Genomic DNA, 17281 nt, shown 5'->3' with positions numbered 1-17281 from the left:
GGAAGTCACTTGTTCAGGGGCTGTTGTTACCTGTAAGCTGCCATGAGCAGATTTCCTGAACAGGCGATGTAGAAATGTTCTAAAGAAAGCCATACCTGAATATTGGTTGTTGTGGGTTTTCCGGGCTGTATTGCCGTGGTCTTGGCATTGTAGTTCCTGATGTTTTGCCAGCAGCTGTGGCTGGCATCTTCAGAGGTGTAGCACTGAAAGACTGAGATCTCTCAGTGTCACAGAGTGGAAAAGATGTTGGCAGGTCATTTGTATCTACTCAGGAAGGTGGGGTTGGGCTGAGTCATAGAATGATAGAATCAGAGGTGCTACCCCTCTGAAGATGCCAGCCACAGCTGCTGGCGAAACGTCAGGAACTACAATGCCAAGGCCACAGCTATACAGCCCGGAAAATCCACAACAACCAACGTTCTCCAGCCGTGAAAGCCTTCGACAATACAATACCTGAATAAATCAATGTATTCAAGTAAATGAACTTGTAGCCCAGCCCCCCCCCCCGAAATTCAGCAGGACTCACCCCAAATAAGCAAGCATAGGACCACAACCTCAGAGAGCCAGTGTGATACATTGGTTAGAGAGGTGACTCAAGTGCAATTCCCTGCTCTGCGATGGCAGCGCCCGGTGGCCTTGGGTCCATTACACGCACGCTCAGCCTAGCCTACCTCACAAGGTTCTTGTGTGGATAAAATGGAGGACGGGAGACTGATGTAAGCTGCTTTGGGTCCCCATTGCAGAGAAAGGCATGGGATAAATGAAGCTACATAAACAAAGCCAACCTTAGGCCTTGTGCTGAGCCATCGGGCTGCTGCCTTGTTTGGGTGCCCCTCGAGCACTGACACCCCCTCCTCCCTCCCTCCCCCTCCAGGCTGCTCCTGTGTGGCGTTTGCATCCAGCTTCCTGTGTGCGGCCTGCGATCGGCGCTGGGAAGAGCACGAGACCTTCTTTGAATCAGAGGAGACACGCCTCAAGGGTGGCCGGCCATACGGTACGGGCAGCTCCTGCTGAGAAAAGCCACCTCTGCCCATTGGAAATGGCTCTGGACCTTGAAGCTGCTGCTCCCGCCCCCCGCCCCCCACCCCCACCCCGAGTCAGGCCACTCATCCAGGCAGCCCCAGCTGAGCCGGGAAGCCCTGGGGCTGTGCCTGGCCCTTCTGCAACCTCTGGAGCTGGGGCCCTCCTTCCCACCCAGCCCCTTTTGCACATTAACACCCCCCCCCCCCGCCACACACACACACATCCATGACAGGTGGCCAAATTCCCTGCTACCTGCTGTGGTGGTGTGGCAGAGTGAGGGGCAGACAGGCCCAGAGCTCTCCCCACCCCATGGGTGGGGTGTGTGTGAGTGCGTGGCATCCAGCAAGGGGTCCAGCTGGAAGGAATCCTTCCCAAGGGGGTGGGAAGGGGCAGGGCAGAGCTCCCGCCAGATCTGCCTCTCTTTCCCCCAGGAGAAGCCTATCTGCCCTTTGCCGAGATACCCGAACTGCGCAACGCCGTGCTGACGGGGTGCTCCGAGGACAACTCCACCTTCCCGGCCCTCCAGGCCCAGGGCCTGCCCGCCGCCTCTGGCTCACGCGCTCTGCCTCTTCCCCCCTCAGGGCCCCGCCGGATGGTGGAGAAGGATGACAAGAAGGCCTGAGGGTGGCCTGTGGAGGGCAGCGGCCGTGGTGGCACGGGCAGATGCCATTAAAGGACCTTGCTCTGGCAGTGCCTCCGGGTGTTTGTGTGGCTCCAGCCTCAGTTTCCCCCTCCGCCTGGAGTGCTTTCCAGAGAGCCAGGGGCGAGCAGGGGCGGGCAAGCAAGCCGCCTCTCAGAGCGAGCAGGGCCAGCTGCCGCCGCCGCCAGCCAGGCCCTTGCGGCACAGGTGCTGTGGTGGCCAGGCGTCTGTGGTCGGAGGCCAGAGCCCCACCCAGCCAGCTCACAAACACCATTCAGGCCGCTGCAGCAGCAGCAGCAGCACAGGAAACAGCAGGCCGCTTTAGGACTGCCAGCAGCCGATCGGGAGGCTCCTCGGAGCAGCCAGCGGTGCAGCTCCTGGCCTCTGGCGGAGGCTCCTGGCAAGCTCCTGCTGGGTCGGAGGGCAGAAGAACCTGGGCACAGAGCAAGGTGAGCAGCTGTGGGGTGGCCGATTCCCCCCTGGACACCCACCTTGTGAAAGCATCTGCTAGGGTGCCCTTCCCATTCCTTAGATACATGCAGGGAAACACCCCTCTTGCCTGGTGGCACAGGTGCAGGACACCTCTGGAGTTTGCCAGCCAGGCAAGGGGCCAACTGCAGGTGCCCTCGGCCCACCTCTCCTCCTAAGGTGGGCTTTAAAGGACCTGGGGCCTCTCTGCGCACACAAACACACACACACCGGGCCGGGGGGGGAGTGGCACTGGGTGTTGTGTTGCTGGTGGAAACAGGCACCTCTGACGGCTGAGTCGCCTTCACAGCAGCGGCCCCCGTCACGAGCCCTCTCAGGTCCCGAGGCTGCTCACAGAGGCCCAGCAAGAGAAGGTGAGTGTGACGGAGAAGCACAGACATCCCCCCTCCCGCCATACATGAAGCAGGGCTGAGGTTCATTTGGGCACACCGTGAGCCCTCCCGCTGTGGGACAGGGCCACTATGAACAGGGGTGCAAGCGAGCTCTGCATGCACGGCGGGGGGGCGGGGGCTGTCGATGCCGGTGCTCCCCTCTGATTTGGAGAGAACATCGCTGGGTGACTTTGGGCCAGGCACTCACTCGCAGCCTGCCTTGTTGGGAGGAGAGAATGCTGGAAGCTCTTTTGGGCGGGGCATCAATGAAATAAGGTGGCAGACGAGGCTGTGGGTGCTGCGCCTGTCCCGCCTGGGCCAAAGGGGCAAACTCTGTGGCCCCACAAGGCCAACTTTGGTGCTGAGGGCACCTGTGCCTTTATATTGTGCCTTTATAAAGGCCTGTGCCTTTATATTGCCCTTACTGCAGGCCTGCCCTTAGGGTGGCCAGCCTCCAGGTGGTGGCTGGAGATCTCCCGAAATTACAACCAATCAGTTCCCCTGGTGGGTAACCTCTATGGCATTATGCCCTGCTGAGGCCCCTCCCTTCCCCAAACCCCACCCTCTCCAAGCTCCACCCCCAAATCTCCAGGAATTTCACAACCTGGAGCTGGCAACCCTTGCACTCGCCATCCTGCCGCAAAATCCCAAAGGGGCCCACAGGCTCAAAACGTTTGGGGACCCCTGCACTAGACAGACCTGTAGGCAGACACCGGTTAGGGTCAGGGTGAGAGCTGCCCTGAGAGCCGAGCCCCTCCCAGACAGCCCTTGGGAGTCCATCAGCCCGAGGCAGCCCTGCCTGCCTCGAAGAAGGACGGCTTCCCCCCCCGCCTCATGTGACCCTCCCTCGGGAGGGCCCTGCGCTGCCATCAGCACCAGCGTGTCTCCTGCCGCCTGCCACTAAAAAATGGCTGCCACAGGAGGTGGAGCCAAGCACACTGCTGGGAGGGGACGGGGAATATAAACACACCCAGACACAGAAGCAGGGAGAATAACAGACATACAGAGAAAGAACTACGAGGGGAAAGGGGTGCTGCTGCACTGCTCTGGAGCTCCCTGGCAGCCACGGCCTCGCAGCTGATCCACGGCCCTCTTTACAGGATCCTGCAGCCTGCTCCATGGAGTGGGGGGGAGGATCCAGGGGAAAGCCCCTTTATTTGTACACAGGCAGCCTGCTGCCAGTTCTGCCTTCACAATGGCCCTTCTTGCTTTCCTGAAACACGTGGGAATCCTGCAGTGCCAGAGCATCCACGAGTGCCACATTGGGCATATATCCATTTTATCCTCACTACAACCCTGCAAGGTAGGCTGATTGGCCCAATGCCACCCAAGAAACTGCATGGTGGAGTGGAGAGTGGAACCTGGAGCCACCCATCTAGCCCTTGCCTGCCTCTTGGCTCTGGAGCCGTCTCTTGACAGGGGCTCCTTCAGGCCACTTCCTTGGTCCAATAAGAACGGCATGCCATGTCTCTCAGATGCTGAAGACTGCCTCATCCAGCCATATTCCTCGGCTGCAACATGACAACACCGGCGCCTCTCCCCTCCAAGGACAGGCAGAGCATATGACTCGTTCTCTCCCTCCCCTATTTTAACCTAGTGCGTCTTCTTACCCTGGGTACCGCCAATCCCTTTGCTTCTCCATCCTGAGCTGAGGACTGGTTTGCCCCCCAGTCAGCCAGCCAGCCAGCCAGCCTCTCCCCAGGAGATCCTTCCCTTTTTACCAAAGCTCCACCCACTGCCTGGCTGCTGTGGTGAAATGCCCGAGAGCAAATACACTGAAACTGAACCCAGAGAAGACGGAGGCGCTGCTGGTTGGGAAGGTGGAGGTCTTGAAGGCCGTGGTGCGCCCCGTTTGCAACGGGGTTTGGCTGACTCAGTTAACAGCTTCAGGGTCGTCCTGGATCCAGCACGGCTGCTGGAGGAGCCAGGAAATGCAAGTGCGAGGAAGCTTTCTTCCAGCACTCTGGCCCCCAAGAGGGCCCCCTGCCTTGACCTGGGCACACACCACGGTAGCCCTGAGGCTGGACACCTGCTGTAACGCGCTCTCCATAGGCCTCACCTTGAAGCCAACTCAGAGGTTCAGGACGCCGCAGCGCAGTTATGATCAGGAGCCGGTGCAGGACGGCATACTCCTGCACACCGTCTGTTGCTCCGAGAGTGTTTCTACTGTGTCATTTTTGCATGGCTCTTTAGGGGTTGCGCTAAGTCAGCTGTGACTTGAGGGCCCTCTCCACCACCACCACGGCTTCTGCTTCGCTTCAGGCTTCTGTCAGAGTTCCGCAGCCCCAACCCCACTGCGCTGTTTACAGGATGTCCCGCCCTGCTGAGTGCATTGGACTGTCTCTGCCTGGAATCTCAGTGAGAAAGGCGGACTACAAAGAGCATAATGAAAACGAATGAGCTGGCTCCCATGGTGCTGCCACTCCGCCTGGCTGGACCCTGCAGCAGAAGCCCTGGCTTGCCCTCTGCCATCTCTGCCTCCTTTGGCCCTCACAACATCCCTGCAGGGTAGGGAGGCCTGGCCAGGGCACCTTCCAGCCCCTGCCCATTCTGCCTGCTGCCTCTGGCAAGGCTTCAGGGGGAAAGGGCTGGGGAAATGGGCACAACGCCAACAGCCCTGGGGCACTTCCAGGGAATCCCCGGGAGCGGTGCCGCTGCCCCGGCGCATCAGTCCGAGGTTTGCCCCAAACTCTAGTTTACTGACCTCCCCCTCCCCGTCCCGTCCCGTCGCAACTGCAACGTTCTCTGCTGTAAGGTAATGCAACAAATTGTAATTAAGGCGGAGGCGGAGCAGCCGAGCTCAGCACCGGGGAGCCAGCAGGCTCAACGGGCAGGGCAGGGCAGGGCAGGGGGACAGCTGGGATGCTGCGCCCGCCGCGGTAGGGCCGCCCCGCCGGACCGGAGGAGCAGCGCCGGGGGGACCTCCGCCCGGGAGGGGGCAGCAGCGCGCGTGCCCGACGCGATCCCCCGCCGGCCCCCAGGGGGCGCGCGAGCCGCTCTCGCCGCCGGACGTGCCTGGGCGGGCCGGTTCCGGGGTGGCCCCGCGCGGGAGGCGGCCAGTTCGAGCCCCGCGCCGGCATGGCGGGTCCCTGGGCGGCCTTCCCCGGCTACTTCCAGGCCGGGCCGCCGAGCCGCAGAGCCGCCCCGCTGGCGGCCGGCTGGGGCGAGGGCGGGCCGGTGCAGCCCCGGGAAGCCCCCGCCGCGCCGCCCCCGCCGGGCTTCGTGGCGCGCCGCCGCCCGGAGCGCGAGAGCTGGAGGCCGGCCGAGCCGGCCCCGGCGCCCCTGCAGCCTCCCCGCGCCGGTGGGCGGGAGCCGGGCGGGGAGGCCGCCGCGCCGGACCTCCTCTACACGGGGCAGCTGCAGCGCTCCGGGCCCCCCGCCGCCCGCGCCGCCCTCGACTTCGCCGGGCAGGTGAGGAGCGGGACGCGGCCGCCGCCTGCGGGCGGGCAGGGAGGGAGGTCGGGCCGGGGCGGGCTGCCGGGGCCGCGCGCCTCTCCGCCCCCGCTTCCCGCCTGCCTGCTTGTCTCCGCAGCTGGGCCGCCTGGCGCGGGCGCACCCCGACGTGGCCTTCGGCGCCCTGGGCCGCCTCCTGCACGATAACTTCTCCCTGGCCGAGCGCCGCGTGCCGGTGAGTCAGGCCCCCTCCCCAGCCCCCCAAGTCGGCGGGGGCAGCTCAGCCCGGTCGCCTGCCCTGCCCAGCCGTCGGGCTTCCGCCCCTTCTGAGCCCGACGGCGCCGCCTTGTGTCCCTGCAGAGGAGAGCGCGGGATCGCGTCGTCCGCGTGGCCGCCCTTGTGGAGGACCTCGACGCCCGGCGAGCCCGCAGGTCAGCGCCGCTCCCCTCCCTCGGCGGGCAGCCGCAGCCCGGGATGCTCCTCGGAGGGCGTCAGCTGGCAGGCCACGGGCAGGGCTGGCAGCCCTGCCGAGCGGCTGGACCAGGGGGCCGAGGGCGTCCCTTGTCGGACTCTTCGGGTGGCCCAGCTCGACCTTCTCAGAGGGCTGCCGGCTTCGGGCCTGGCCAGAGCTTCTGGGGGGCTGGGGGGGCATCCCTGCTGCCCGTCCCCCTGCTGGGCTGAAGGGACACTGGAGGAGCTCCCAACAGAGCCGGAGGGTGCCTGATCTAGAGGGTGCCAGCGGGAGCTCCCTGGGACCTGGTCTTGATTTCTTCTCCCCAGCAACTGCCCCCGTTTCCGGGCCAAGTGGCGGCTGCGCAGGTTTACCCACATGTGCCGGGACTGGCTCTTTGAGCTGCCGCTGGAGCTGCTGGCTGAGTGGGTGCATGAGGACATGGCTGAGCAGTGGGGGCGCCTGCCCTTCGATGACGCCTCCGCTGGTGGGGCCTTGGCATGGGTGTCTGAGGAGAACGGCGTTGCACATGCACGTGGTGGCTGCCTGGTGTATCCGGCCGGTGAGGCCATGAACCAGCTCTGTATCCTTGCACAGGGTTCAGATTCAAATCCAGAGGGTTGCCGGGAGCAGAGGCACCTGCTGTGGGAAGGAGCCTGCTGGCCCGGAGGGAGTGTTTCTGGCAGGGAGGTGTCCCAGCAATTGCCCCCCCTCCTCCTTGGAGCCACCCCTTCCTTAGCTGTCCCGCTCCCAGCTTTTCAGGACGTGGTTCTGGAGCCTGCCAGCGATGGCTCCCTGAGGCCTCACCCCCACAGCCCCCCCACACACTTTGAGCTCAATGGCGCAGTTCGCCAGGTGGCTGCAGCCCGTGTGCATGGCGATGGTGAGTTCCTAGCGGGCTGGCACGGGGTGGCGGCAGGATCCAAGCACTGTCGTCCCCGCCAGTCTCTCTCAGTCCAGTCTTTCTTCTGTCCCTCGGAACGCAGACTTCGTTGGGGTGCGCTCAGACCATCACTGTGGGGTGTGGAGGATGGGCCGTGCCGCTGCCCCTGTGCCCCTCCAGGTGGTTTGCACAGATGCCTCCTGCTGCTCCATTGCTGTCAGGTGAGCCGCACTCGCTTTTTCTGGGCAGGGGAAGTGGCTCTTCAGCAAGGCTGGGCCAGCCACTTCCTGGCAGCGTCACGAGCCGTGGGTTTGCGCGGTGATCTTTGGCAGGAGAAGCCCCTCCCCAGATTCACAGAGCTCCTCAGGTGGGGCCGTGGCTCAGTGGCAGATCCTGCGCTTGGCATGCAGAAGGCCCCAGGTTCGATCTCCGGCATGTCCAGTTAAAGGCAGTGGGGGAAGCGAAGCCCCCTTTTCCCTGGAGGGCCACTGCTAGTCAGAGGGGACAAGATCGACCTCGGCAGACTCCGACAGCAGTAGGCAGCTTCCTATGGATCACGTGTGGCTCCTTTTGAAGCCTATTTCCCTTTATTGTAGCCATTAAAAAAGTTTCGATGTGCAAATATGCCCGTGGTTGCAACCAGCGATGTGTTGCAGAAAATGCATTGTCAAAGGCTTTCACGGCCGGAGAGCGATGGTTGTTGTGGATTTTCCGGGCTGTATTGCCGTGGTCTTGGCATTGTAGTTCCTGACGTTTCGCCAGCAGCTGTGGCTGGCATCTTCAGAGGTGTAGCACCAAAAGACTGAGACGCTGTGATGCTGTGAGACTCTGTCTTTCAGTGCTACACCTCTGAAGATGCCAGTCACAGCTGCTGGCGAAACGTCACGAACTACAATGCCAAGAAGACCACAGCTAGACAGCCCGGAAAATCCACAACAACCATCATGCAGAAAATGTTCCAGATTTCCCAGTGCTGTATTTTTTCTTGGAAGATTTCCCACCCTACACGTGTAAACATGGTTTATCTTGAGTTCTCAGGGCTGTTGTGCTGCAAATGGCGTTGGGGGTGGGTGGGGTGGAGAGTGCCCTCAAGTCATAGCTGACTTCTGGCGACCCTTGGCGGGGTTTTCATTGCAAGGAGAGACTATGGGCAAAATGTGGGATACTCGGCAGGGACCAACCCCAGTGCTGGCATGGGGCGCCTTTGCCTTTTTGCCTAATGTTGTTGAAATTTTGCTAACGTTATTTAAACTTTGCGTGGAAAATGTTCCCATCCCGATTTGTCCAGAAAACCAACCCTACTGTTGGCAGCCGTTTCCATTTTGCTGGCAAAGGGAGCACAGACTCCAGAGTGTTCTGAGGGGGGGGGTCCTGCCCTGTCCTCCTTTGTCTGGTGGGAATTTCTTGGTTAATTCTTAGTGGTGAAGCTTCCCAGACCCAAGAACGTGAAGTAAGGGCGAGATATTCAGCGCGAGACCTTTCCGTCCGTTCGGATACGCTAGAGGGTGGATGAGTGCGCATGCTTATTCGCTGGTGTGCGCGCGCACTTGGGCTCCCTGCTGTGTACTTTCACCCAGTTCGGTTTCACTGATCCCTGGAACTGGATCCCTGTGGCTCCCCTCCGCTGACCATGGGGGGCGGCAGCCATGTCCAGAGCGCTTAAGCTCCCGAAGAGTCTCTTGTGGCTCCTTCCTGCCACTGTCTTTAAGTCTCATAGTTTGGAGGGGACGGGCTTGCTCCGTGGACAGCCTGTCGTCAAGTGCAGGCTCTGCCACCTATCTAATAACAACAACAATTCGATTTATATACTGTCCTTCAGGACAACGTAATGCCCACTCAGAGCAGTTTACAAAGTATGTTGTTATTATCTAGAGCAGAGGAGAGGCAGGCTCTCTTCCCCCCTTCCCCCCAACTCATATTTGTGTACTTGTGCATTGTTCCTGGGTACACAGCTTGATGTACTGGCTGCAACGCCATTGCAAGGGACGCTTTGAGCACAGTTGCAGAGAGACCCCAAGTCTGCCGATATAGCGCAAGACTGGAAGGAGCAGCTGCCGCTGAGCGGTCCCTGATGGCTGCCCTGCCTTTGGCACGGAGGCCTGGCTCGGAGTGCCCCTGAACCTTCTGAGCAGTGGCCCCCGTTCCTGGAGCGGGGAGGGGGCGGCAGATTGCCCTCCCTTCTGGCCTGTACGAGGTTGTGGGGCACAAAGTTGTTGAAGAGGGTGCAGAAGAAAAACAACTGCCGATGCTTAGTTTAATCAGCATGGCTCTGCTACGGCTCATATGCAGAGCGGGGCAGGGGTGCAGGCTGTACTGGTTATAGTCAACGGGAGGAACTCCTTGTGCAACCCGTTTGCCACAGCTACAGCTGGAGTGGCCAAAGAAGCGTCCCCTGAGCAAGTCCTCCGTTGCTGACTGCCCTTTTCCTTGCAGCCCCCACGTGCCGGGCGAGGTGTCCCTCTGCACCCTGGATGGAGCCCTGTACTTGTGGAATGTTGAGTTGGGGTGAGCAGTACTGCTGGGCGGGGGCGGGGGGGCAAGGAAGGGCTTGCAGTGTTCACTCTGCGGGCGAGTGAGAGTCTCTGGCAGACTGACATTGTTTTTGACAGGCAGGAGAGAGGATGGCAGAGATGCCTGCGAGGTTTCTGGCTCGGCTCCTCCATCAGTGATTACGTTGCAGGACAGGAAACGGGGAGGGGGCAAGGTGGAGGTTGCCTTGGCAGCCGGTCTTCTGGCACAAGGGCCCCCTGTGTTCTGGGGCCGCCTGGTCTGATCTGGTCGTCTTCAAGAGAGGCTGTGAAAACAAACTGAACAGGGCCGTGTGGTTCAACTCCCCCTTAGAGCACAGAAGCCCTTTTCCCCAAAACTGCCCTTGTTGGTCATATTTGGGGCATGTTCCCCTTCCGTTGTTGCAATAACTCAGGCATCTGTGCCCCTCGTCTGCCCCCTTTTCTGTTCTGCAAGACTGCAAAGCATGTCTGTGGCCGTTGTAAGAGGGCTTGGCAAGTGGGGGGGCGGGCGGGCGTGGAGGCGCCGTCATGCCAGGCACTGCCAGCTCCTTTTCTCGTAACTTTCTGAAGGGGGCAGGCCAGGGAAGGCCTCTGGGGTGGCCGTGCTTCTGAGCGTCAGCCATCCCAGGGTGCTCCCCACCCTTCAGCCCTGACTGCATCTCCCTTCTCAGACTTCAGCGGCTGCACCTGGACAGCCAGACCATGTTTTTCTGTGACCCCTCACCTTGGCGTTGGAGTGAGTTTACGGCCCACCCGCTGGTGCTGAGCTATGCTGACCGTACTGGGCTGATGGGCATTGACCAAAGGGTAAGATACTTGGGCGGGAAGTGGCTCAGTGGTGATGGGGGGTGGGGGGGTGGAGAGAGACAGGGACTGCCAGTGGTTTGTAGTCCCAGTTTACCAGCAGCTTGACCTGGTCTGAAGAACCGCCCCCCCTCGTGCATTTGTGCATCTTCCAGCTCCATCAAAGACCCAGTGAAAGTCAGGGGGGCAGAAGAGCCTGGGGGGCGAGGACGCTGCCCTCTGAGGACTCACGGGAGGTCTTCATGGTTTCAGGTGCCTTCTGGTCGTCACTTTGAACTCTTCAAGGTGGGGCGTGAAGCAGAGTGCCAGCGCGGGGAACGCCTGGTGCAGGCCCGGTACCTGGGCCCGGCAGAGCCCTACCACCACCTCCTCACCACGCAGGTAAGTGCTGGGGTGGGGCCTTCTGCCCCCTCCTCCACCCTTCCAGCCCCGGGGCCTTGGGGAAGCCTCCGGTCTCCCTCCAGGGACAGCACTCTGGGAAGGACACAGCCCAGCCTCACCTTTCCAGCACCTCTGGCTTAGTTCAGCCTCCCTCAGGGTGGAGCCCGGGCAGGAGAGGAGGGGTTTGAGGTGGCCTCTTGGGCTTCTTTTCAGGGAATCAGCTTTGGGGGTGGGGGGGGCAACTACACTTGAACTTGTGGAGCAGCTGATGGGAAGAGCGAGGCTTGCATCAGGCCCCACGAGAGCTGCCCCCCGCAGCCAGTACGAGTCAGCTGCCGGCTGCACTGGAGCATCTCTTTCTTTGCCACTTAGGTGGGCGCTGAAGGCATAATGCCTCTCTGGCCCATGTGCTGCACATCAGGACAGGAGAGGGCTCTGCTCTGGTCTCTCAATGTGGGGGGGGGGACAGAGAGAGCCCTCACCCCGCCCCGCCCCTCTCTCTCCTTAGTTCTCCGTGTATGTGCTGGACGAGCGCTTCCCCCTGGTGCCGGTTCTGCGCTGGCAGCACATGATGCAGAGGCCCCCCATCTTCAGCCACATCACGCCACGCGCAGCCCCACAGCGCAGCCACAAACTGCTCCTCGGCACCCACCGCTCTCAAGAGCTGCTCTTGTTGCAGTACTCAGGTGGGGGCAGAAGGGGGGGGCAGGGAGGACTGAAACGATCGGGGGGGGGGAGGGTGGCCTTTTGGCTTTATGGTGGCAGTTGTCCCCTCCCCGCTGGAGCTGGGGATGTCACTGGTGGTTGGCTGGCACGCCTGGCGTCTTTCCGCAGGTGGCGGCGGCAGCCCATGCCAGCTGTGGGGGCCCCCCCAGAAAGTCTCCTCCATCCGCGAGTGCCTCCCCCACTTCCCGCTGCAAGTGCCCTTCTGGCAAAGTGCCCTGAAGCAGCGCCTGGCAGTGCCCACGGCCGGTAGGTGAGAGGGCATGGGGAAGCGGTGGGGCCTGCGGTTCCTGCTGCTGGGGAGGGGGCCGGGGTGGGGCTCTGGCCAGTGCTTTGCATCCGCCCGGAGGCATCCGGGCTCCTCTGCATGTCCAGCTGCAGGCCCCGCGCCATGCCTTTGCCCCTTTCCTCTGCGCAGGCCTGCCTGGTTCAGGCGGGCCGCCCCGCTCACCTCCCCTCTGTCCTCCCCTCTAGGCATCACAGCCGCCCTGGGCCAGCAGGGCCGGAGGGAGTCCTTGCTCGTCTTCCAGCTCTCGGAGGCCGGCGACCTCTTCTACCAGCCGCTGCTGCACCAGGCTGCCGGCGAGGCCGCGGAGCCGCGGGAGGGCCCGGGGCGCCCTGCAGATGCCCCGCCGCCCACTCTGGGACCCGCCGCCGCCGCCGGCTACCGGCGCTGGCTCAAGGGCCTGGGCCGGAGCTGGGAGCGGGCGCCGGCCGCGCCCCGGCCGCCCTTCGCCGTCAGCCAGGACCGCCTCTTCGGACGGCGGGAGCTCCGGGAGCAGCCGGGGGCCGCCGCCCTCCAGCAAGCCGGCCAACGCCTGCGCCAGGCCATGCGCGAGCAGCGGCTCCTGTGCCCCTGGGCGCAGCCCGGCCCGCCGCCGCCGCCCCCCGTGCCGGAGGCGTCGGGCCGGGGCTCCCGGCTGCAGGAGCGGCTGGCGGCGGCCTGGGCGGGGGGCTGGGGCGCCTGGTGGCGGGCGGCGCGGGGCGCGGGGGAGGCCGGCAGGCGGCGGGCGCTGCGCGAGCGGCGGCTGCGGAGGGCGCGGGGGAGGCGCTGCCTGTCGGGGAGCTTCACGTCCTCCGCCAGCTACCAGTCGGAGCTGAGCAGCGAGCCTGCCCGCCCCGCGTCCAGCGCCGCCGCCGCCGCCCAGGAACCCCCCGGGCCGGCCTCGCAGGAGCCCGCCGAGGAGGAGGAGCTGCTCTCCAGCCAGAGCCTGAGCGCGCGAGGCATCCCCCGGGAGCGGCGGCGCACCCTGCGCGAGTACCTGGCCGTGCTGGAGCCGCCCGCGGAGAACGAAGAGGGCGGCGGCGGGCTGCTTCCTTGCTGGCAGCCGGCCAGCCAGCGCTCGCTGCCCTCCTCGCAGGGCTCGCACACCCCGCGCAAGCGCGCGCCCATGGGCTTCTGAGCGCCCCGTCGGGCCGCGGCAAGTGGCGCGGGGGGGGGGGAGGTGCTGGGCCAGGCTCCGCCTGGGTGACGCCGGGGGCGGGAGGGGGCGGGGCGGAGCTGCGGGGAGGACCGATGGCGGCGGCGCTGGGGCGGGCGGCGGCGCGGGAGCTGCTCCGCGGCTGGGGGCGGCCTGCGCAGGTACGGCGGCCTGGAGGGGGGGGCACTCTGCGCGCGACTCGGGCGCCGCCGCCCGCCGAGGCTGAAAGCAAGCAAGGCGGGGGGGGGTGGAGACTGGCCGCCCTTTCCGGGCATGCGCCTCAAAGCTGCGCGGGGCTTCGGCTGGCGGAGGCGAAGCTGATATCCCCCGCCCTCGCCTGCCCGGCTTTTGCAGGGGGCGCGCCTGGCGACCGGCGGCTCCGACGGGGAGGTGGAGAAGGCGCGCCGGGCGGCGGAGGCACAGCCGGGGCAGACCGTCTTCAGCAAGATTCTGGACGGCTCCATCGCGGCCGAAGTCCTATACCAGGATGACAAGGTGATATTCTCCTCCTCTTCCCCCGGAGCTTGCTAAGGAACGGGTGCTGGTGCCGAGCGCCTCTGAGCGTGGGCAATAGGCCTGCCACCCTCGGAAGCCCTGGGTGCTGGTTGTGAGGCTGGGGGCGGGGGCGCCGTGGGGCTGGCTGCAGGCTCTGGTGTGATTGTCTTGGTTCCTCCCCTCAGTGCATGGCCTTCCGCGACGTGGCCCCCAAAGCGCCGGTGCATTTCCTTGTGATCCCCAGGCAGCCCATTCCTCGCATCAGCCGGGTGGCGGAGAGCGATGCCCAGGTGAGGCCGCCGGCAGCCTTGCAGCAATGCCGGCACTTGGACTGCAAGGGCCCCTGCGAAGGAGCCGAGGATTGGAAACCGAGGGGGGCTGAGGGGCACCGTGTGCATGCCTTGGGGGGGCGCAGGCCTCAGTCCCGCGAGAGGCACGGGGCGGGTGCTGCATCTGAAGTGGCCTGGCTGTTTGCAGGGCCTCCCAACCCTGGGACTCAGAGGTTCTGGAACGGGTCCAGTTTGTATGGCCGCCTCTTGGCTGAAATGTTCCCATTTTGCTATTGCCACAGACCTCTTTGGATCTAGAACAAAAATTTAAGAGCCAGATTCATTTTGGCCCACCCCAAGATGTCACCAGCCCCACTGCCCCGTCCCTCATTGCTAGACCCTACCCTGTGTGAGTTGATGAAAGGTGCTTCCGGAACTGCCAAGCTGTGCCTGCTGCGTCTGTTCAGACCGTCTTCCAGCCTAGGAAAACGGGGTTGCTAGCGGGATAGGAAGAAAACCCAGTTCTTTTCAGTCTTGTCTTTTGACTGATTTCTTACACACAATGCTCGTAATCTTTGCTAATGAAAAGTGCACTTCCATACATGTTTACTTGAGAACAAGTCTTAATGAGCTTAGTTTACATCCAAGTAAACACGCGTAGGGCTGGCTTGATGAATCAAAATGGATCGGTAGAGGGGAACCCTCATTCTTACTGCAATTCAGGGTTGCTCTAGGCTGAGCCCACTGGAATAGAAGGACGCCCACCTTTTGCATTACAGCCAAACGAACTATAAGTCTGCTGGCATGGGGAGGGCGGAATATAAGTTGAAGTAAATAAATAAATAAAATTAAAATAATTTTTTTTGCAAATTATGAATTCTTGTGCACACTAAGCAGGTAACAAGTTATTGTTGCAACGTAACTGCGCTTGATGATACGTAGAGTAAAAAATCAGAAAAAAATAAGGCAAAGTTTCTGCCCCAAGGAGCTTACAGTCTAAATTTAGTCAGGAAAAGGGGTAGCAAGGAAAAGAATAGACAGAAAGTTGGCGTGAAGAGGAATTCATGTGAAAAAGAATTCTGCAACACCGTGGTTCTCTGAATATTGAAATCTGGAAACCACAGTTGTGTATAGACAAAAAGATTCCCAAACAAGAAAGGCAAATTAAACAAAGGCCCAGGCTTCACAATTATCCCTCCCCCCCCCCCAACACACAACGTTTAAGAATTGTTAAATTCTATTCTACTCCTACTGACTCCTGTTTAAGCCCATTGAAATGTTGCTCTCCCATGCTGAAGAGGAAAGGCAGGGAGCAGAACTGACATTCCTGCACCCCCACCCCCCGCCGAGAGGAATGATAAGGAATTCCATCTGGTTTAGGTGTCCCTCTATGGGGATAGGCAGGGGGGAGGAGCACCACTTTTATATATTTATTGAAATACCTTTGCAAAATTACAAGAGTGGATTTTGTTGTCGGAGACCGCCTTGTTTGGGAAATGCTTAAGAACTGGGGAGGCAGAACTGCAGCATTGGCGGGGTGCAGTGCTAGACAGGGAGTCCTCAATCCAGTGTTTTCAGGTGAGGAAAGGCAGATGGGTGAACTGTGGCACCCACAGTGGGGCAGTCAAGGTGAGGCCACAGGGCAGGAGGAAGGAGGCCTGATGGGACTTCCTCGGTCCATCCACGCCTGACAGTGGGCTGCAAAGTAGCTTGCCTGGTGCTGAACGCAAGAAGGGAAGCCACTGCAGGCTGCCCTTTCCAGACCTGAGCAGAGGAGAGGCAGGGAACGCAGTGGGAGCCCGGCGGAAGGCCCCAAAGCTTGCAGAAGAAAGGTGCAAAGGGGCTGAAGGGTGGGGCGGCCGTTGGGGGAGCTGCAGCCTTTTCAACGCAGGAGCTGTCTGAGAGGTGGGATGCAGCATCTCGACCAGCTGGCTCACGTGCCTCAGAAGTTGTCCCGCAGGGGGTAGGCGTGGCTTGGCAGGCTCCGGTTCACACTGACCTTGCAGTTCCAGCCCTGCCTCTTCACTCGGATCTCCCTGAAGCAGCTGCCGTAGCACGGCATGGGGCCATTTGCACACGAGTGCCCGCTTCTGCTGGCTGCTTGTTGGCATTTTTAAGGCACAGCTGAGCCCTGGCACTGCCAGAGTGCGTAGTAGGCACTGCATGTGACGATACGAATTCCTGGGCCCCTGCAGCTGCATGGGCTCTCCTGTGTCCTCTTACACCTTTTTTTGTGCGCAGTCTGTTGCATTGTCCCTCTGGAAAAACCCCAGGGACGCAGAGGCAGAGCTGTGCTTTTTTATGTGTGATTTGTGTCTGTACTGCTGCTTGTGCTTGCCCCAAATGTTTTGGAATTTGCCTTGGTGATTTGGAACAGCTGCCAGTCCCGTGTGCCTGTCCCCTGACCCGCCTCTTCTCTGTTTCCAGCTCCTGGGGCATTTGCTGGTGGTAGCCAGCCAGACAGCAAGGGCACAGGGCCTGTCCGAAGGCTACCGTGTAGGTGAGTGGGGCTGCTGACAACCAGGGGGCGGGGCTTGAGACCCGAGCAGCAACACCCCCCCCACCCACCCCGGTGCTGCTCAGAGCGACTGCTTGCGTCTCATGGGGCCTGGGAGTCTCTGGCTCTGAGCCCTGGCTGGAGGCAGCCACACTGACCGAGAAGGGGACAGCTCCCGTCCTTCCTGGGGCCAGGAGGACATTTCCCCCTTGGGAAGCAGAGCGAAGGCCTTGGCTGTCACCCAGAGGCTGTTATGTGGGGCGTGGTCTCGGCACAAGAGAAACGACCCCACGGCCCCTGCTTTGGCCACATGAACGTGTCCTCCATGCTGGGCAGGGCAGGGCAGGGCAGCTGCTGGCCCAAAGAGAGCTCCGTGCCGGAACAGAGTGCCCAGGTGTGCTTTTCCTAGGTCTGTGCTGTAGCAGGGACTCCTTGTGGCTCTCATTCTCCAGCTGTGCGGATTCTCTGCCACGTCGCACGTCGGTTACAAGCCTTGCCCCTTTGCTGCTGTGCGTTGTCTGTCTTGGGAGCCAAAGCCGCCCCTTTGCTCTGCCATGCAGTTCCCCCTTTCCTCTCTTGCAGTGATCAACGATGGGAAGCACGGGGCCCAGTCCATCTACCACCTGCATCTCCATGTCTTGGGTGGCCGTCAAATGGGCTGGCCGCCAGGCTGAGCTTCTAGCCTCCAGCGTGACCATGGGTGGGCGGGCGGGTGGGCCACAAGGAAAGCGTCTTATAATAAATGTGTTCCCTGAGACGTCTTTGGGATGATCCTTACGGGGGAGGGGGGACTCTTGCTGGGGCTGGGTGGGTGCTGGGAAGCCCCGCATCTGGGCCTGGAACCGGGGCGGCCTCTCCGCTCGCTGCCTGGGGCTGTGTTCTGTGGAAGATTCGGATGAACCTCGGCCTGAGGGCACGGGTGGAATAGCAG

The 17281-nt window shown here is 62.0% G+C and overlaps 2 protein-coding genes across 2 annotated transcripts; both read left to right on the top strand.

Annotated features, from left to right (window-relative positions):
- The first annotated feature begins 5601 nt into the window (after positions 1-5601).
- TAF1C (TATA-box binding protein associated factor, RNA polymerase I subunit C) lies at positions 5602-13530 on the top strand. Its single transcript, XM_054987462.1, has 13 exons — positions 5602-5934; positions 6056-6151; positions 6277-6347; positions 6697-6950; positions 7122-7250; positions 7354-7471; positions 9684-9755; positions 10432-10567; positions 10817-10945; positions 11454-11631; positions 11780-11917; positions 12143-13089; positions 13444-13530. Exons 1-12 carry the CDS (start codon positions 5602-5604, stop codon positions 13069-13071), a joined length of 2583 nt encoding a protein of 860 aa, XP_054843437.1. The 3' UTR covers positions 13072-13089; positions 13444-13530.
- Positions 13185-17059, top strand: HINT2 (histidine triad nucleotide binding protein 2). The gene is made up of 5 exons (XM_054986607.1): positions 13185-13250; positions 13411-13584; positions 13770-13874; positions 16281-16353; positions 16933-17059. Exons 1-5 carry the CDS (start codon positions 13185-13187, stop codon positions 17022-17024), a joined length of 510 nt encoding a protein of 169 aa, XP_054842582.1. The 3' UTR covers positions 17025-17059.
- The last annotated feature ends 222 nt before the right edge of the window (positions 17060-17281 follow it).

The sequence above is a fragment of the Eublepharis macularius genome, chromosome 8, assembly GCF_028583425.1.
Source record: "Eublepharis macularius isolate TG4126 chromosome 8, MPM_Emac_v1.0, whole genome shotgun sequence".
Classification (NCBI taxonomy): Eukaryota; Metazoa; Chordata; class Lepidosauria; order Squamata; family Eublepharidae; genus Eublepharis; species Eublepharis macularius.
The sequence above is the reverse complement of the archived record's forward strand: the minus strand, read 5'-3'. Positions and strand labels throughout refer to the sequence as shown.